Source organism: Fusarium odoratissimum (assembly GCF_000260195.1).
Source record: "Fusarium odoratissimum NRRL 54006 unplaced genomic scaffold supercont1.1, whole genome shotgun sequence".
NCBI classification, from domain to species: Eukaryota; Fungi; Ascomycota; class Sordariomycetes; order Hypocreales; family Nectriaceae; genus Fusarium; species Fusarium odoratissimum.
Window position 1 is genome coordinate 1,966,633 of NW_022158687.1, and position 18,682 is coordinate 1,985,314.

The 18,682-nt window shown below is 49.7% G+C and overlaps 6 protein-coding genes across 16 annotated transcripts; 4 read left to right on the forward strand and 2 right to left on the reverse strand.

Moving 5' to 3' along the window:
* The first annotated feature begins 1,249 nt into the window (after nucleotides 1–1,249).
* Nucleotides 1,250–7,479, forward strand: FOIG_00687 (uncharacterized protein). 8 transcript variants are annotated; one of them, XM_031197035.1, is made up of 5 exons: nucleotides 1,344–1,492; nucleotides 1,553–1,815; nucleotides 1,876–1,915; nucleotides 2,015–3,662; nucleotides 3,718–7,336. In XM_031197035.1, the coding sequence occupies exons 4-5, from the start codon at nucleotides 3,398–3,400 to the stop codon at nucleotides 5,076–5,078; spliced, it is 1,626 nt and encodes a 541-aa protein (XP_031072802.1). In that variant the 5' UTR covers nucleotides 1,344–1,492; nucleotides 1,553–1,815; nucleotides 1,876–1,915; nucleotides 2,015–3,397; the 3' UTR covers nucleotides 5,079–7,336. The 8 variants fall into 8 exon arrangements, with proteins under 8 accessions (XP_031072799.1, XP_031072796.1, XP_031072802.1 ...); XM_031197032.1 differs by having other exon boundaries at nucleotides 1,250–1,492; nucleotides 1,876–3,662; XM_031197033.1 differs by having other exon boundaries at nucleotides 1,553–1,915.
* FOIG_00688 (cystathionine gamma-lyase) lies at nucleotides 3,798–7,479 on the reverse strand. Its single transcript, XM_031197037.1, has one exon. It carries the CDS (start codon nucleotides 6,667–6,669, stop codon nucleotides 5,401–5,403), a length of 1,269 nt encoding a protein of 422 aa, XP_031072804.1. The 5' UTR covers nucleotides 6,670–7,479; the 3' UTR covers nucleotides 3,798–5,400.
* Nucleotides 7,480–7,808: 329 nt separating this feature from the next.
* FOIG_00689 (uncharacterized protein) lies at nucleotides 7,809–9,102 on the forward strand. 3 transcript variants are annotated; one of them, XM_031197040.1, is made up of 4 exons: nucleotides 7,809–7,857; nucleotides 7,934–8,555; nucleotides 8,599–8,695; nucleotides 8,760–9,102. In XM_031197040.1, the coding sequence occupies exon 2, from the start codon at nucleotides 7,938–7,940 to the stop codon at nucleotides 8,403–8,405; it is 468 nt and encodes a 155-aa protein (XP_031072807.1). In that variant the 5' UTR covers nucleotides 7,809–7,857; nucleotides 7,934–7,937; the 3' UTR covers nucleotides 8,406–8,555; nucleotides 8,599–8,695; nucleotides 8,760–9,102. The 3 variants fall into 3 exon arrangements, with proteins under 3 accessions (XP_031072807.1, XP_031072806.1, XP_031072805.1); XM_031197039.1 differs by having other exon boundaries at nucleotides 7,934–8,695; XM_031197038.1 differs by having other exon boundaries at nucleotides 8,599–9,102.
* A 376-nt stretch (nucleotides 9,103–9,478) lies between these two features.
* FOIG_00690 (uncharacterized protein) lies at nucleotides 9,479–14,542 on the forward strand. The gene is made up of 2 exons (XM_031197041.1): nucleotides 9,479–10,949; nucleotides 11,110–14,542. The coding sequence occupies exons 1-2, from the start codon at nucleotides 10,881–10,883 to the stop codon at nucleotides 12,514–12,516; spliced, it is 1,476 nt and encodes a 491-aa protein (XP_031072808.1). The 5' UTR covers nucleotides 9,479–10,880; the 3' UTR covers nucleotides 12,517–14,542.
* FOIG_00691 (valyl-tRNA synthetase) lies at nucleotides 9,479–14,556 on the reverse strand. Its single transcript, XM_031197042.1, has 2 exons — nucleotides 14,433–14,556; nucleotides 9,479–14,375 (listed from the first exon to the last, which is right to left on the reverse strand). The coding sequence occupies exons 1-2, from the start codon at nucleotides 14,444–14,446 to the stop codon at nucleotides 13,436–13,438; spliced, it is 954 nt and encodes a 317-aa protein (XP_031072809.1). The 5' UTR covers nucleotides 14,447–14,556; the 3' UTR covers nucleotides 9,479–13,435.
* Nucleotides 14,557–14,732: 176 nt separating this feature from the next.
* Nucleotides 14,733–17,341, forward strand: FOIG_00692 (uncharacterized protein). Of its 2 annotated transcripts, XM_031197044.1 has the most exons (3): nucleotides 14,733–15,120; nucleotides 15,180–15,751; nucleotides 15,809–17,341. In XM_031197044.1, the coding sequence occupies exons 1-3, from the start codon at nucleotides 14,950–14,952 to the stop codon at nucleotides 16,923–16,925; spliced, it is 1,860 nt and encodes a 619-aa protein (XP_031072811.1). In that variant the 5' UTR covers nucleotides 14,733–14,949; the 3' UTR covers nucleotides 16,926–17,341. The 2 variants fall into 2 exon arrangements, with proteins under 2 accessions (XP_031072811.1, XP_031072810.1); XM_031197043.1 differs by having other exon boundaries at nucleotides 15,180–17,341.
* The last annotated feature ends 1,341 nt before the right edge of the window (nucleotides 17,342–18,682 follow it).

Sequence of the window (18,682 nt, forward strand, 5' to 3'; positions counted from 1 at the left end):
CACCATATTGACCCTAGTCGAGCTTGGCCAGCGCCATTTCCGTTTTAGTCGTGATGGCTACTCAACCACCATGATTTTCCGTCTAGGTGTCAGAGCTTGAGAATTCATGAAGCCGAGCAATGCTGCGCCTTCGCCGCCTCTCATATTGGCGATCGAGATACCATTGTCGTTCATCCTCTCCGGGTAAAAACCCGTCTCGCATGGAGTGACAAGGCCCAGGTAAGCGGCTGGGACCGAACAAATGGGACACAATCAACAATCTATTGTCACTCACTCATGGGTGACCAGGATCTTCTCATGCACGTTGACGGGCACTAGATTGAGCTCTCGATATCGCGCTAGATTCCAGCGGTGTCCGGTTCCAGTCTCGTCATCACTCATCACTCACTCTCAGTCCAACACGTACTGAAAGTCTCCAAGCACAAGGGTTCCCCAGCAACTGCATAGTATACTGGAAAAGTATGGCGGCCTTTAGAATCAACCATCATGAAAAAAAAAAATAGCTTCATAACAATGGATGGTTAGTGAATAGCCTAAAGGCTCGGCGTTTTTTTACGATATGTAGTACTGAATCCAAAGTTTAGGCTTTGTGTTACCGTCAATTCTCATAATTATGAGAGAACTTTGACTTGGTTTCGTCGGTTTTCACTCCTGGTAGACTCGGTTCTCACAGGCGAGCAAAAAGTCCGCCCAGCATATAAAGATTGCAGGCCCATATATGAGACGAGCCAATGATTTCGGACGTTTTGCATCACCATTGTCTCTGATTTCTGGCACGGACCATCTTATTGGTCTACCATATCACCGTATTTCTCCGTGCTCGCAACAGAAACAAACACAGAAGCAGAAGCATGATTGTTTCTTAATACACACTTCAAGATTCTATCGCTGCAACAGCTGCAACTGAGGGGGTTGGCTGGGCAATGTTTACTTGGCGGGAGGCTGGTTTTGCTGCGCGACTAAAAGAAATGGAGACGGATCTGCCCAGACGCGCTATTCCGGAACAAACGGGAAAAGGCAAAGGCAATTTTCATTCTCATGTCACTTGCTCATGGAGAAATAAATTCGCCAAGATGCTACCCTTTCTCCAACGGGGTCACGGCATTTCAGCGCCGATGGTTGTATCAGACACTCGGACCTTTTGTTCATGTTGGGTAGGTTATCTCCATCCACCATGTCTACTTTCATTTACAGCCCTTGCATGCTATTTCTTTAAATTATGATACATGAGTTTCGAAGTGGTTTTGGGAGTCGAATCGCTTTGTCAGTAAAGACTCCTCATGTTTCGTGATATTGATTTTCAGCAGTTTCGAGACTCTTCACATCTGGCAGAGAAATAAAAGGTCCCGTTATTGTTTTTCCCCTCTCGCTTTTCACCGAAGAAGCAGCTCATCAAGCAAAGTGACAAGTGGATGATAAAAGACTTGGTTAGCGCAATTCCTTATCCACCCTTGGTCCGCGTTCCCTTGTCCCTTGTCTCGTCCCATCTAAAGTGCGTCACTCCATTATCCCCGTCACGAACTAATCTGACCATTTTCTCTACCCTGTTCAGGTGTCAACAGGCTGTTTTCTTCTTGCAGTCACTGGCTGTCTGTGTATGGAGTTGATTTGGAGTTAGTTTTATCATGTCCAGGTTGAGGGGCCACGGCCTGAAAACTCCGCATCATTCATTGATTCTCAATTTCCCACGATGAAACCGAGGCCGGCCTTCAAACGAAGTCTTGTTGACAAGCTTGTGTCAGTTTTCGCCAATGAGAAACTTCACTGGCACCCCAGGCACGATCAACTCAGCGCCACGTATCTGTGGCTGCTGTTGTAAGTTGCCCATCAGGGAGGGCATGGCTTATTAGCTTGAGATTCACCTTAGCGGCATAGAAATATTCAGGTCTACGACCCAGAGAGGTTACATGGCTGTGTAGGTATCATTCCCTGCGATTTGAATATTCTGTTGTTGGCTTCCAACTACCATGTTACGGGCGAGAGGAGAGAACATTGAGAGGCTGGATGATTTCAGGATCTTCGAACCCTATCTATGACCATCAATTTAGTGCCGCGGCTAGGAGTGGCTTTCTTTTGCCTTTGCTGTTGGCAGCTCTGTGGTTGACCAGCCTCTCATACTCTTATCACGAGGGCTCTTGTTGCTGGCATTCGCTGAGCTAGGAGGGAGCGCGGAGGTTGCCCAGGCTTGCAGAATTCTGGACTCTTTTAGCGCCCCTGCAGCCACACGCGGATGGCTAACGTTACTAGCCACCTTTTAACTTCTCCTCTCCTCAACTGCTGCCAAGGTAGCCGTTCAGGCGTTGTCATCGAGCTACGCGTACAGTGTATGATAAGAATAGATTTGAGTTGGACTGGCTCTTACGCGGCTAAAACCAATGGCTTCAAGTTTGTTCCAGTTCATGTCTGCCGATATTCCGCAAGAGCAGTACTCCTTTTCTAAGGCACAACATGGTGCCGTTTTTTCCGTCTCCATCAGAGAGTAATCACGGTCTTATATGAGTATCTCGTTGCATTCCCTAGCAGCTCGGCACGATTTTCCGAGTTCCAGGTGGTTTTCTGTCATATCTAAGACAACACATTCATTCGTCATCATGGAATATTCATAAACAACACCAACTTTCGAGTCTTCGGTTTTCATATGGTTCAACTGGGCTCCTTGTCGCCCCTTTTTCTGGAAAACTCGGAGCTCGCCTTGGGCTAGAGGGATGTTCGTTTCTGTTGTTAGATAAATTCCATTGAATCTTTGGGTTTTGATGTCGAAATTGAGTACTGTCATAGTCTATCAGCTGTGTCGTCAATGATACACCTAAGCCCATCGCCCAACTGTTCCTGGTCTAAGAGTGGAACTCTTCCATTGTTCAGCTTGGATGTTTTAAGATTATATAAAATCAAAGGTCAGACAAGGCAGGAGATGGCGTTTCTATCAATCGGAGAGGACATACCGATATCTTACGTTCAGATGGATGCGGGTAGCTGGATCCAGGGTAGTTGACTTCATTAGTACTCCACCAAAATGCGAAGCTCGGAATCAGTGGGGGTGGAGAGCTCCCCGTCAAGTAACACGGTCGGGTCCCTGCATGATGATCTCAGCTCCTGAACTCCATTGGTTAATAGCCCAACCTAACAACTCCAACTTCAACTACCTACCTGGGTACTCACGGCCCTTAGGACCTGTGTCTGCCCGTCAATCAAAAGCTCTCTGCCCTACGATACAGGTTTTATGAGTTATGTTCCGACAAAAATAAGGGCCTTTGTTTCTCTTCCATGCAACTCTCGAATGAAATCTGAAGCCGCACAGCAGCGCTCGATGCACACCAACTGCTGCTGACCCCTCCATTTCCTCTCCTTCCCACAATCAGCCAACTCCATCAGCAGAACCATAAAGACATTGCCTATCATGAATCGCCTACCACGCGAACTAATCGATGCGATACTTCAGCAATGTATTGAATATGGCCCCAAGAATGCAGTCCTCGATCTTCGGCTCGTTTGCCGCGTCTTTGACCAGATCCTTAAGCCGTTCGCATGCCGGACTCTGGACCTGGAATTCTCGCGCCTGAGCAAGACCAGCGGTATAGAACACCCACAAATAGACGCACTCCAGACGATAGGATATCATTGCAAGAGCCTCTACATTGACCTGATGGTTCTGAGAGATGACCGTGAGTGTCCGACCCCAGGCTTGCGCACATGTGGTGGCTAACTGATGATTGCCAGTGGAAGTCGAGTTCCTTGACACCGTATTTGCACGAGTCCCGTCCATGGCGGACTTTTGTCAAACACTACACAAAAAATACTGCATGAATGAAACATCTTTCACGGAGACGGATTACTATCAGAAGGTCGAGGAAATGCTATTCTACTGCCGTGACGTTGACCGTCTACGACTTAACCTCCCCTTCCAGCTCGTCGGCCGCCATTGTAACGCCGCCACAATGATCCTGGCCAACACACTGAAAGCCTTTGCGCAGCGACCCGAGGAAGACTCAGCGAAGCTCAATACACTCGTCGTAGAGAATGTGACCGATGTAGCCATACGCCACCTCTGGATGAACCCGATCGACGTGATGAACATCATGAAAGTCTTGGAGGTGCTGGAACACCTCGTCTTGACGTTACGGCGACACGAGAACGAGCCCATAACCGTGGGATTATTCGGATCCTGCCTTTGGAACCTTGTCGAGAACGCGGGAGAGCTCAAGAGTCTCTGCTTGATAGGGATGGACCACGACGATCGCCCACCACGAGGGTTAAAACAGACGAAATTCTGGCAGATGCCTGTTGACGAGTGGCGCGCAAAGTCATTACCGGCGCCTAACGTCATACACTCTAACCTCACATGTTTGGAGCTCAAACGGATCGAGTTGTGCCCAGAGGTATTTGTCCGTACTGCGGAAAATTTTGGGACCACACTTCGAGAGCTTTATTTGAACGAAGTATATCTTAAGGTTGAGCAATCGCGCGACTGGAACGAGGATTCTAAGAAAATCCTTTGGGTCGGCATGCCCAACCAACGGCCAGGGGATGACTGCCATTGGATTGCTATGGCGCTGAGATGTGCAACACCACATCTGAGAATCTGCCGAGCATCTTTCCTGGCTTATGATCACTACATGCTCGAAGAAATGCCCACACAGCCAGAGTTTGACCTTATTGACCCCTGTGGTCTTGGTCGAAGCATCTCTCAACGCTTTGTTGAAGTGGTCATGGGAATCCGCCAACCTACGGCTCTTACTAAAGATGCAGTTGAATACCTTCCTGCGGACGCTCTGTTCGACAGTCTTCTGAACAACCTACTCCCACGGAATCGTGCCCTGAGAGTGGTTGAATACGATACTAATGCGTACCAGACGGCTGTTGCCAACTCAACGTCAGAGTGGCAACGCAGCATCGATGGCGTGTTCCCAAATTGCAACTCCAACACTCTCGATGAATTACATTTTATCGCTGAGACGGCATGTGAAGGCATGAGTGAGATACATCGGCGTCGCAACGAGTGGTCTGCCGAGAATAGTATGGCAAACGAGTTCACGGAAAACTTGTTTAATATCCCACCTTCTGACGACGAACATATTTAATGACGATTCGGGGTCACCTACTTCACGACGAGATATCACGACCCATTGGTTATAGACAACTTCGAGAAATCGAAATAATATTCTTCAGGTAGCTTGTCATTCAAGCCTCAATAACAAAGAGATGCGATTTGCATCAGTTTTGACCATAGCCGCTGTATAAATGCCAACCCAGGGGGGCCTTGAATGAAGCACGCCCCTATCTTTTTTATTTGCTTTTGGAGCATCTTTAAACAAAGGAAATAATTCTCATAACATGTCATCATAGATCATCTTCTTCTAAATAAAGGATAAACCGAGTGGGAAAAACCATTAGGACATGGGCCTAGGAGCCGTTGATGCCATTTCCGTTGCCGTTGAAACCATTGGTCTTGGCCGCGGATGTAGCCTTCTCGAGGGCCTGGAGAACGTCATTGGTAAGGTCCTGGGCGTCCTCAACACCGCAGCTGATGCGGACAAGGTCGTCGAAAATACCGACAGCCTCACGCTGATCTCGAGGGATACCGGCATGAGTCATGCTGCTGGGAACTTCGACCAGACTCTCAACACCACCAAGACTCTCAGCGAGAGTGAAGATCTTCGTCACCTGGCAGAAACGCTCAGCGGCAGCGTGACCACCCTGGATGCGGAATGAGAGCATGCCGCCACCCAGACCATCACGATGCTGCTTCTTGGCGATATGTCGGTGAGGGTGAGAGTCAAGACCGGGGTAGTTGACGGCAATGACCAGAGGAGAAGCCTCGAGAGCTCGGGCTACAGCGTCAGCGTTGCGGCTGGCCTCACGAGCTCGCAGATGCAGAGTCTTCAGACCACGGTGAGCAAGCCAGGAGTCAAATGCTGAGGGTACAGCGCCAATGGCGTTCTGAAGGAAGCTCAGACGGTTCTTGAGCTCGTCGCTGTTGAAAGCAGCAACACCCATGACCACATCACTGTGACCGTTGATATACTTGGTGACACTGTGGACAACGATGTCGGCACCGAAATCGAGCGGGTTCTGGACGTAAGGGGAGAGGAAAGTGTTGTCAACAACGACGAGGACACCGTGCTTGTGGGCTTCAGAAACAACAGCTCGGACATCGACAAGGCGCAGGGTAGGGTTGCTAGGACTCTCGATCCAGATCAGACGGGTATCGGGGGTAATGTGCTCGCTGATATCGACCTCGATCTCTGGTGTGAAGGTCACCTTGACGCCGTGGGCCTTTGCGACCTGAGTGAAGTATCGGTGGGTACCTCCGTAGACATCGGAGACGGAGATGACATGGCTGCCGGCAGCGAGACTCTGGAGGATAGTGGCGGTGGTGGCGGAACCGGAGGAGAAAGCGAGGGCGTACTTGGCGTGCTCGAGAGCAGCAACAGCGGTCTCGAAGTTGGTACGGTTGGGATTGGAGGATCGGGAGTACTCATACTCGCCAACGGGCTTGCCAACGGCGGACTGAGCAAATGTAGTCGACAGAGAGATGGACTCAATCACGGCGCCGGTAGCGGGGTCATGTGGAGCGCCGGCGTGGACGGCGAGAGTACCGAAGCTGTGGACGGGGGACGGAGGGCGAGGTGGGGTGGCCACAGGGTCCGAGTTGAGAGGAGCAGCCGACATTGTAGCTGAGGATTGACTGAGGGTGTGAAAGAGAGAGGAGAGGGGTATAATTGAGCCTCGATAAGGTCTATACGAGGTAGAAGAAAAGCTGAAGAAAGTTGGCGAGTTGAGGTGAAGTAAGGAAGAGGTTGAGGTGGGATGGATGTGGTGACAGAGACGTTAATATAGATATAAACTCTGGGCTCTAGCGACAAGCAAGTGGAGGTCCAGGCGGGGCTGAAGGGTAAAAAAAAGAGGGAAAAAAGCCTTTCTTCCCTTGTTCCTGTGTTGCCCTGGTCTGTTGTGTAATGTAATAGGTATGGGGAACGTGAGAGGGGACCCTTTTTATATCAGAGCTAGGTACCTTAGCTACTGTATGCAATCCTGCTGCGCCAAGTTACAGAGAAACAAAGGGAAGCCTCGGTTTGACGCGATCCAGGGTCGAGATGATGCGCAAAAGGCGGAGGGCGTAGAGTTTAGTCCTGAAGGAGCAATGTCGTGTCGTCGATAATAAAACAGACAGAAAGTCTCAGAGGTCTAGAGCAGGTGGGTTTGAAACCTTGACGATCACGTCACAGCAGCCTCTTGAGCAAGGGATCGAGAGTTTTAAGAGTCAAAAAGACAATGATGAGATGTCAACTTGTCGGGGAAATTGACTCAATATATTAATAATTTATGGTTCAGAGAGTAAATAAACGTAAAAAGAATTGATTAGTGAGTGACCCGTGTGCCAAAAAAATATGCAACTTTGGCTGGGTTGTGTTTTTTCGTGGTCGGTTATCGGCTCTCGGTGTACAAAGTACAGACAGATATCGTCGGCTTAAGGATCAGAGTGGAGGGCAAGGATCAGTTAGACAGATTGGATGCTGGGATTGTGGAATCATGGAAGGGTTCAGCGAAGAAAAAAATGGGCTCTCTTGATTTATATCAAATTTCCATTTCTTCTAGCGCCTGGATTACACAATTGGATTAGATGGATTGCCTTCTTCTATGGCTGGTTCCATTCCATACATTTGTATTGAATAGATAGACCAGGAGAACAATCGGGAAATGGATTACACAAGACTCAATCGGTATACATCATGTCTACTTGCGCATCCCCCCAACTTCACCTCAGAGTTGGTGATATCTCATGTACAGGATCGTACCCTGGCCGATGGCCCGGATGGCGCCGCCTCTTGTGCCTTTCGTCATCCGTCAGAATACCTAGTATGCATGGAAAGAAAAGAAAACGGCCGAAGTCCGCTGCCCAAAAATGTATGAATTGCAACTGACGGTTTGACAGGTGAATGCCTGTTTGGGTAACCTTGCGGCGTGCCCGAGCTGATTTCCTTGGCCTCAATGACAAATGTGACCCAGAAAAGTTGCTTACAGAAGCATTCGCCTTTTTATTATCTACCATGCAGTATCTGCATATCCATGGTAATTTGGCGCCACTGCAGCAACAAAGGTCCCCTCCCTATGTCCTCGATGGCTTACATATAATTGGTTTCGTATCATCTTACCTCCCTGGCGCAAGGCGCGCGAATACCATTCGATGTTTCCTATTGTTTGTCGGGTTTGCGACGGGCAGATGCGGTCCTTTCGGCGATAAGTGGAGGGGGTGTTCTTGTATCCATCATTTCACCGCGAGAGACAACGGAGGAAAGTCTTCAAGCGTTTTAGTCAGCTCAGCTAACAGAGAACCTTTGATCGGTGAGGCTCTGGCGCATCATGTGCTCGATGTCGTGATAGAAGGGAGAACCTGTCTTTGGTAATAAGATATGGTTCTCGCTGGCTGTAAGCCGCCCCATGTCTGACATCCAATCCATAGTTCCACCGGAATACCTACTTACCTACCTACTCCTTTCGGTGGATATAAACAGAGTATTGAGCCGATATGGCCGCAATGTTTTCGAGCAAACTAGGTACCTACGAACTCGCGTCACATTGTGTTTGTCTGATAATTAGAACTCCGCTGTTTGCTTTGGAATCAGTGCATCAGCTCAAGTCGTGATCCTCAAATAGAATCCATGACCGACATCCCGTGCAAGGATTTGTTCCGTTGGTGTGTACAACCTCTTTTTACCGAATTCTTTATGTGGCTGCAACACAATTCTTATTAGGTACAGAGGCCGATGGCATTTGTGATTGTCCCGTGTCCCCCGCAAAAGTCTCACACACCTGGAGAGAGCTGCCATAAAAGATAAGCGGTTCCTTGCAGGTCGACGATGTCGTGATTATTCGTGTCGTCATGTCCGCTCGGAAATGGAGGTCAGCAGATCTAATGTTGGCACCAACAGATTGCGGACAAGATCAAGTCTAGATGTAGAGTTCAATGATTTTATCGTTGAGATTTACCAAAGAAGACGTGTTATACTGAATTGAAATGAAGCCAGGATCATCAATGACTGTAACAAGAAGAGTTGATAAGTACCTTATGTACTCTGTAGCATGCATGTAAGTGATATTGGATCGAATTAACAATTCTAATGCCTTAGCCTCATTTTGCTGCCTTAACCGATAGTCATGACGAGCAGCACCCTTGAAAAAACATGCATGGATCCTCTTAAAGATGTGGAATGAAGGAACTAACTCTGACCTTTTCTTTCAGAAATGCATAGTATTATTGTAAAAGTCTATGGCATTTGGACATAAAATATGCTATGGTATATGTCATATTCTGTTCCCGTGCATTTTGGACACAAGTAACACTGCCTGGATCGGCTGGCTTCTGTTTGCACTATCAATCACCTTTACGCCCTCCCTTGGACAATAGGGAACTAAATCCGCCTACTAAGGTAGGAAGGTGACTAGCCTGTAACAGACATTATGATACGAGTACGGAGGCCGCAGATCAATTAGAAAATGCATCATAATCCATCAATTAATTAATCTCGAAACGTCATCCAAATCTACAGGCACCGAATGTCTTGAATCCTTCATCCTAACCCTCGGAATAACCACATCCCCGACGGCTCAACGTTTTCTCAGTCTGACAGGATGTCGTGGTTTCATTGGACACCATCGTCCCGTGTCCCCAAAAGACGGTAGATCTCATGATACGATCGGACCACCAAACCACCCCAATATCCGACAGAGGGAGAACCCCCATATTCTGTAGGTACTCTTGGACGAAAGATTAATATCTCCATGCATCCATTATCTACCCGTCATAGTTACCATTGACGTCCAATTGACACAGCCTCAGTCGGAACAACTTATCTCACCCGATTGACATCAAGATGAGTCTGAACTGGAGTGGCTTTGAGGCTGTCATGTTGGTTGGAATACGCCATAGTACGTCTGGATAGGGGTCCATGCGTAATCTTTCAATCTGTGTGACCTTTTTGCAGGTGTCTGAGTATGGATGTCTCTCCTGTCACAGGGTCCTCTGCGACCTGTCTCTCGTCCAGCCCATTGTGCCATAGAGTTGATCAAAGAAAGGAAAACCATCTGGTGGTATCCGGGCCGTCCTCATCCTTTTTTATGTTATCCTCAGTCCACCCGCCTACGTGGTTCCTTAGGCGAAGGACACAATCGACAAAGCGTCGATATTCGGGCTCCACAATGAGAAGCTGATACCAAAAGCATCCCCGACACAGGCAAGACACGCACAGCAATATCAGGAGGGCTCGGGGAGCAAAGCAGAAGGACAGGACAGGGCCATATCCCTGTCGACTTTTGACTTGCTGTGGCAGTGCAGCCTTCCCAGCTCCCATTCGCTGTAGACGCCAACAGAAGGACATGACAGGTTAGAACTGCGCTGAACCGGGGGCTCCAAGCTCCACTAGGCTGTCCTGCCGACGGGACCGCCCCTCCACTTCATGGTGCGCGGTGGCTGCTGGCTGCATCTCTTCTGCCCTCATTTGCATCTCATCACATCACAATAGCACCAGATTCTCCTTCACCGCACTTGCTCGAAACGGAGAATCTCAGCAGTAACTACCAGCTTCTGCCCCCAAGTTCGAAAACTTGACCGTTTCGTGCTCAACCACGATTTCGCCTCTCTTCGTTCTTCAACACGCGTCATGGAATTCTCTTCCTTATAATCTCTCTTCCTTCTCTGCTCTCTACTGTTGCTTCTCCTTTACTCAAAGCCAACCGTATAGAGGCCCCCTGCCTCTGCGGCCATGCTGCGATTTTACTCACATTTCAGGGTCCTCTCCATACATTCTCAAGGAACTTGTTGACAAACGACACGTGAAAAAAATACATATCTCTTCCTCCTTTCCCCCCTTTCTCAATCCATCATGCCTCCTCGACGCTCTCACAAAAAGTCTCGGGCGGGTTGTCGGAGGTGTAAGAATAGGAAGATAAAAGTAGGTCTTATCGATCCTCTGCTTATGCCTCAACGCATCGCACCATATTGCACGCTTGTCGTTCAAACATAGACATTCTTCGCGTTGGCTTGAATGGCCCCCCCCAACCTGTTGGTGTTTTTGGACGCCTGGACTGACTCGAAATTCCCATTGGTTGTAGTGCGACGAGGTTCACCCACGATGTGGTAATTGTGCCAAGCACGGCGTTCCTTGCGATTTCAGCAACCCCGATGTCCTCGAAGAACTTGCCATATCAACTAATACCAGTACTGAGAGTGTCGGCGCACCTACTCCCTCGCCTGCGCCGACTGTGAACTTCAATTCTGCTCCAAGAACGCCGCTACCACGCCCACGTGCCCCTTCAAGTCCAGCAAGAGCGCCGCGACCAAATCCTTCCCCTCCCACTTCCGTCTACTCGCAACCTTCGATAAGCTCGTCCACCAACACCATAGACCATGGCGAACGAATGCTCGAGCTGCGTTTGATGCATCACTACACCAATGTCACCTCCAAGACGCTCCTGACCAACTCGCCTGCCGCTGAGGATATCTGGCAGCGTGCCGTCCCACAGATGGCCTTCTCTGGCAATGGCAAGACGTACCTCGCCGACGCCATCTTGTCTGTCGCAGCCCTCCATCTACGCTCAATGTCTCCGAATGACAAAGCATTGGTGCGCGCTTCACATGCCTACTCGGCCTCCTCTCTTTCTGCATTCGGGGCGTCGCTAGGCTCGGGCATTACACCCGACAATGCGGAGGCTCTGTTCCTCACAGCGACGCTAATTGCTTTCCAAGCCAGTGCCTCTCGCATCTTTGTCAAGGACGACGGGGATTCTGCCCCTGGGGATGCAACGAGTCGATATGTGCCCCCGCTCTCCTGGTTCCATGCTTTTCAGGGCGTCAAGACCGTGGTCGCAAACTCGTGGCAATGGATCCATCACAGCGACATCGTCAAAGTTGTCATTGATTCGCAACCTGGTTTCCAACTGAACCTCAACCCGCGCTCGCCTGACTCATTCTTCGGCCATATGCTAGAAGGGCTAAACGATGAATTGATGAACGAAGATCCTCGTTTGCTTTCAACGACCACTCAGGCTTACTCACATGCCGTAAGCGTGCTTAACTGGGCGCATAAAAACTATCACGCAGCTGCCGCGCTCACATTCCCTGCTACTGTTTCGAAGCGCTACGTTGATCTTGTTGATGCAAGACGTCCCCGTGCTCTCGCCATCCTTGCTTGCTTCTTTGCATTGCTGAAGCGAATGGATAATGTATGGTGGTTGCAAGATGTGGCTCGTCGAGAGGTCATGGGCCTGGTCAGCTTATTCGAGCCCGGATCTAAGTGGTGGCGGCACCTTGAGTGGCCAATAAGGATCGCTTTGTTGGACGGCAGCTCTATACCACAAGACATCTGGGGCACGGAGCTCGAAGAGCAAGCACCAGAGCAACAGACTGTTGGCTCCATGACACAGCACATTGAGATATTTGCTGAGATGTTGCACCAGCATGCACAGCCTCCTATTCCCATTGCAGACGAGGATCTCATCGTTCCTGACTCACCTGACTGAAGGGTCGTGGCAGCCATGCACAGCCATGATGGCCCTAGGGCTTAGAGCTGGTCTCGCGGCCTTTTCAATATCTTGTTGGTAACCAGCTTCAGCATGTCGCTGGTCAGCAAGAAATGCTTTCCATCTACAGTCGACAGAAGAGGACGGCCAACATCACTCCACTTGATGATTCACGACCATTTCCTCACAATCGGAACCGGTGATTGTACCAAGACGCATCGAGACGAGATGGTCCGAATGATCACTTGTGTAAGAGATCACATGGCACCTTACAGTCCGATTACATTCGCGGCGCGATAAACTATCGACGAGGGAAGAGCTTAATGTTCGAGATTCTTTGCCAGACACCCACAGGACTTGGCCATTGTGTTGATCAGCACAATGGCAAGCCTATCATTGATCACGACTTACGAGTTGAAAGGTTCAGCCAGGCACGGGAAACAGTACAATTAGATCGAACAAGCCCAAGCGAAGCTTGTGCTTATGGTTTCATTGCTCCATATTGCATACCCAGCACAAGTGTCCAGGTCATCGCTGGAAAGGGGAGCCTTCCACTTTGATCTCGATTTAATTAGTATATAATGACGTTACAATAGAGAAATGCGGTTCGGGGCTTTGAATGTAGTCATGCATATGATATCGTCCAGCGAGCGATACTTGTAATAATTGGAACATATAAGGAGCGCTAGCCTTGCTTCAAGCAGTTGTATTTAGACACTATGGCTGACTTTCAAAGGAGAGATGACAGCATCGGGATCACCATGCCCAGATAAATGACAGCAATATCAGAAACCTCAATTAGACATACGACAGGGCCTGTCATACTTAGGGATGGAACCCAGTAAATCAATTATTGACATAGTCTTTACAAGACCTTTTCCTAGACGCCCAACTCCGAGCATGCAATGCCGCACATCTACTATTGCTTTATCCTCTTGGACTCCTCCTCTTCAACGACATCCACCGCATCTTCGGCATCCTTTCGACTTCGCTTCAGACCCTTCATCTTGCGGAGCTGCAGCTCGCTGAGATCCTGCTTGCCCAGATGCACGCGACCAATCTTGTCACCCATAGAGTCGGTTGTGATGTTCTTCTTGGTGCGCTCCTCGGTGCCGCGAGGCTTCTTCATGGCCTCCTTGAGCATCGACTCATCGGGCTCCCTGACTCGGCCGACACGGAAATCCATGCGAGGACCGATCTCCTCAACCTCAACACGGGGAAGACGCTGACCGGATCGCTTGGTACTGATGGTGTAGACTCGCAAGTGGATGGCGGGCTTAACATCACCGTCGCCAGTGCTATCCTCTGCGCTAATGGAGATGATGTACTGGAGACCCTCGACGTCAATCTTGTCACTGGGCTCGCCCTTGAAGAAATCAAGGAGCATGCTCTTCGCAAGGGTGAACTCGTTGCTGACAGGGCTCTCAAAAGCAGTACCAGCGAACAGGATCATAGGCCGCAGACCAATGGCGAATTTCTTAGTCTTGAACTGAGCAATAGAACGGAAGCTCTCCGGGTCGAGGTAGAGCTCAAGCATGTCAAGGACCTTATAACCGAAAGTGCGAACAAAAGTCAAGGTATGGGGACGCTTCTTCTGGCTGCTACCGAAAACGAGGAGACTGGCGTCGTTCTTTTCGGAGAAAAACTCGAGCGAGGCGGCGTCGTCAAAGGGATGGATGGCGTTCTTCTTGGTGAACTTCTTAGCGAGAGGTTGGCGCATCTGATGAAGGTCGTTGAGGGCATCCTGGATGATCTGAGAGCATGTTGTTCCGCGGAGGAAGAGGCACGTCTTGGGATTCTCGTTTGCCTTTGGTTCGCGCTTCTCGAGGGCTCGCTTTGAGCGCGCATTGCGAGGTTTACTTCATGATTGTTAGTTTATAGGACAATAGTTGTAGTTGAGAGTCGGCTTGACATACACTTGTCTGAGCATCTTGTAAATTGGGAATAATAGATGTCCTTGAAAAGATCGGTGGTGAGGCTTCAAGGTGGGAGGTTGGCTTGCAACCTTGGTAGAATAGGAACGAGGAAAAAAAATGTTCTTATCGATAAAGCCTACACGCTACTCACCGTTCACCGAAAGTAATGGTCCCCTTTTGCCTTCTGAGCTCGGTGAGACCCCTGCTCGCTGACTTGGGGCCACCCCGCAGTCACGTGCGGCACAGTTCTCTTCACATTCGGTAAGTTCTGCCGCTAAAGGTAAGAAGACGGCGGAGCCTCGGTATTTTCCCCGCCATAGCGCGGGCATCACTTCGGGTTTCGCTAGCTCGTAGTAGGAGTTCAACCCTCTTCCATCTGAACTGTAAACTACAACTCATCATATCTTGTCATATCAATAAAGCGCAAACTGATCATCGACTCGAAACTCCCATCATTTCTTTTTGCTTACCGACATACCCGATCACTTAAGACCTATCCTACTGAACGTTAGCCGTCATGTCGTTTATGGGTGGCGCTGAATGTTCGACATCTGCGAACCCCCTCAGCCAGCTTCATAAGCATACTCAGAATGACAGAACACTCCAGCAAGACCGTCTAGTTGGTCGAGGACCTGGAGGACAGCTCAATGGATTTCGAAGCCAGAGCGCCAATGCGCCCCAGGATGAGGTGCGCCGCCATACAAGGCCGTTGAAGCTATTACTAATACACCAATCTTGATGCTGTAGATGATGAACGGCTTCCTTAATCAAGGCCCAAGCCTCCAGCAAGAATTCCCCATGCAGCCGGGCCAGATGGGCCCTCTCGGCCCAGCCCAGTCCCATATGCGAGCCAACTCGGCATCACCAACATGGGCGCACGACTTCAATGGCCAGCCAGCGATGGAATCAGCTTTCCAGGCTCCACCTGCTACGCAATCGCACTTTAACGCTGACGAATTTGCCCGTTTTCAGCAGCTTAACACACAAGGTTCTTCCGCGAGAGCGAGTCCGATGCAAAGCAACGTTCCTAGCCAGATGAACCAACAAAGACCCATGATGGGCGGCATGATGAACCGACCGATGGGCTACACTCCCATGTTCCAGCCCATGTACCAGAACCAACAGCCCATGCACCAACCACAACAGCAGGATCTCAAGGGCAAGGGCCGCCTCGTGGAGCTCGACGACCACAAGTGGGAGGAGCAGTTCGCCTCGATGGAGCTGCAAGATAGTGATAAGGCTAAGGAACAAGAGGAGGCAAATGCCGCCGAGCAGGAGCTTAACGAAATGGACAAAGGCTTAACGGCCGAAACTAATGAGTTGGGTGACTTCGAATCTATATGGAGAGGAATACAAGCTGAGACGGCTGCTTCTAGACAAGACTTTGACCAATTCGATACCGAATGGAGCAACAACATGATGCCCGATTTCGAGGGTATGGGCGACTGGGGCCGCCTCGGGGACCCGGCCGTCGAAACCTACCTATTCGAACAAGACAACTTCTTTCGCGACGAAAAGAACGCTTTCGAGGAGGGTGTGCGCATCATGAGAGAAGGCGGAAACCTGTCCTTGGCCGCGCTGGCCTTCGAATCTGCTGTTCAGCAGAATCCCAATCATACCGAGGCGTGGGTTTACCTAGGAACAGCCCAGGCGCAGAATGAGAAAGAGACAGCAGCCATCAGGGCTCTCGAGCAAGCGCTGAAACTCGACCCCAACAACTTGGCGGCCTTGATGGGCCTGGCCGTATCATACACCAATGAAGGATATGACAGCACAGCATATCGAACTCTTGAGAGGTGGTTGTCCGTTAAGTATCCTAACATTCTCGATCCCAAAGACCTACACCCCCCTGCAGAGATGGGTTTCACAGACCGGCAGCAGCTTCATGACAAGGTGACAAATCTGTTTATCAAGGCGGCCCAGCTGAGCCCTGACGGTGAGCATATGGATCCCGATGTACAAGTAGGCCTTGGAGTGCTCTTTTATGGCGCAGAGGATTATGACAAAGCAGTGGACTGCTTCCAGTCTGCCCTCCACTCATCAGAGGTTGGTACATCCAACCAACAGGAGCAGCTTCATCTCCTCTGGAACCGCCTCGGTGCAACTCTTGCCAATAGTGGACGCTCCGAAGAAGCCATTGCGGCATACCAGGAGGCCCTTGCTATGGCTCCCAACTTTGTACGAGCCCGCTACAACCTAGGTGTCAGCTGCATCAACATTCACTGCCACCATGAGGCTGCCTGTCACTTCCTAGCCGCTCTGGAGATGCACAAGGCCATTGAAAAGTCCGGCCGGAGCAAGGCGTACGAGATTCTAGGCGATAATGCCTCCGGCGTCGATGAGACACTCGACCGCATGTCGGCGCAAAACCGGAGCAGCACTCTATACGATACCCTCCGGCGTGTCTTTACACAGATGGGTCGCCGGGATTTGGCGGAGAAGACCGTTGCCGGTGTCGATCCGGATGTGTTCAGACCTGAATTTGAGTTTTAGGGCTTCACGTCTTTTGTTTTTGAATGAGTTGACTTACATGAAGAAGCGGTCTGCCTCAAGGAAGTTCGGAGAGGGCTCAGCAATAGTGCGTTTGCTGTGGGAAATGATTTTGGCCCTAGCTTGGATGTTATATATGAGAGACATGCATGGCTCTGGAAGAATTTGCATCGCAGTGATGCCGTCCCTGGAGCAACGATATCATATAGTGTATAACCACTTCTACGCTCATTTATCATGCATCAATGTCTACGAATAGTTACGCCAGGTTAACCATATACATTGCATCTATGCATCAACTGACGCTAAGAACCCATTTTATCTCTGCTGTGGAAAAGTGGTCACTGCCGCAAGTGGTTGTGTCGACTAAGATGAAGGACTTCTTCCATTATCAGCTCTAATCTTGGAGATATACCCTCATAAGACTTTGCCAATCATCCGAAGCGCTCTCGATGCATGAGCTGACACGCTTGAACATCTAGCAAGCTATCTTTATGTGCAGGTTAGTCAAAATTGGAGCTTGTGACACATTTTGCACAGTTCAAGGTGAAACCACGATATCGAGAAGCAAAGACACTAATAGAGTTGAACCTTGAAGTCTAGACCAGTCTGAAAATATCTACTTTCAATGCAATGATGAACAAATGTTGGAAAGGTCAAAACTTATTTTACCCTTCCCACTGGCGATTCAATCAGGCATCTTAGTGTTACACCAGATGACTCGCACGATGGCAATGTTAGGACAGCCAGATCATCAACTTATGGATTGAAGGCTAATGACATCCTGAACTGGTCGGCGCGGCTTCGATGGCCCCGTGGTCCATCGGTCTATGTCTAGCCGAACGGCCACACATCTCGAGTCATTCTATAGAGTGCTTTACTAACAAGTTAGGCATGGGCGGTGGTGATCTGAGCCATGCGCCTTGGCGAGCATGAGAGTGACATATCGTTATCATTTCCTCGGTATTCCCACCCAACTCTCTCTCATCTCCGTTGATTTAGTCTTGTCTTTGTTCCCATTGGTCCTGTTGCCGAGGTAGTGTAGAGGTCAAGTAGCTTTCCGGGAAGAACGATCTGTCGGGTATCTTCAGATCAATAGGAAGCCAACTCCGTGCCGTCTGTTATTACAGGCCAAATGCACTTTCATGAAGGCTGATGCATGTCTCGCCAGAACGAGACGTAACTCATGCAGTCGCTATAGAGCCCACGGCGGCAGCTGGATATCAGACATTGAGCTTCTTCTCCGAGGTGGAGAAATATTTGAGATGCAAGAGGCTAGAAAGGTCATCCAACAGAATCGGGGCTTGAATACGCAAGGGGAGAAGCGCGCTGGGGCAATGACTGGACCATGTTGCTGGCAAAAGCAAAAAGTATGAGACAGGTCTCAGGCACTTGACTGACTTGATTGGGCTGAGCAAGACATCTATGTGACGAACGACAAGAGATGCAACACGCAAAGTCTTGCTCAAATCAGGTTATGTATCGATGGGATGGGTGCTTTGGGAGACAGACCTGTCAAAATAGTGATGCCATGCGATGCATGTTATCTGACTGAGGGTAGCCAAGACACCGGCCAGATCCTGCAGAAAGCTTTGGTCCTCCCTACATTGTCCTTGACAACCCCTCGTCGCCAGGACCTCCAGAAGCAACACATCCTTCACGGTCTCAAAGGCAGCCATGAAGCGAGTTATTCAAGTTGTTGAATGTCGGCCCAAACAAGCAAGGCTGACGGTGGCACACGGCTGTTTGGAGATTCCGCT

Bases quoted from the DNA above. Each gene is read 5' to 3' on its own strand.
- FOIG_00687 (XM_031197029.1), top strand. From the start codon at position 3,398: ATGAATCGCCTACCACGCGAACTAATCGATGCGATACTTCAGCAATGT. The intron at 3,663-3,717 runs GTGAGTGTCCGA...GATGATTGCCAG, and splicing joins GATGGTTCTGAGAGATGACC to TGGAAGTCGAGTTCCTTGAC.
- FOIG_00688 (XM_031197037.1), bottom strand. From the start codon at position 6,669: ATGTCGGCTGCTCCTCTCAACTCGGACCCTGTGGCCACCCCACCTCGC.
- FOIG_00689 (XM_031197039.1), top strand. From the start codon at position 7,938: ATGCCTGTTTGGGTAACCTTGCGGCGTGCCCGAGCTGATTTCCTTGGC.
- FOIG_00690 (XM_031197041.1), top strand. From the start codon at position 10,881: ATGCCTCCTCGACGCTCTCACAAAAAGTCTCGGGCGGGTTGTCGGAGG. The intron at 10,950-11,109 runs GTAGGTCTTATC...CATTGGTTGTAG, and splicing joins GTAAGAATAGGAAGATAAAA to TGCGACGAGGTTCACCCACG.
- FOIG_00692 (XM_031197043.1), top strand. From the start codon at position 14,950: ATGTCGTTTATGGGTGGCGCTGAATGTTCGACATCTGCGAACCCCCTC. The intron at 15,121-15,179 runs GTGCGCCGCCAT...TTGATGCTGTAG, and splicing joins CCAATGCGCCCCAGGATGAG to ATGATGAACGGCTTCCTTAA.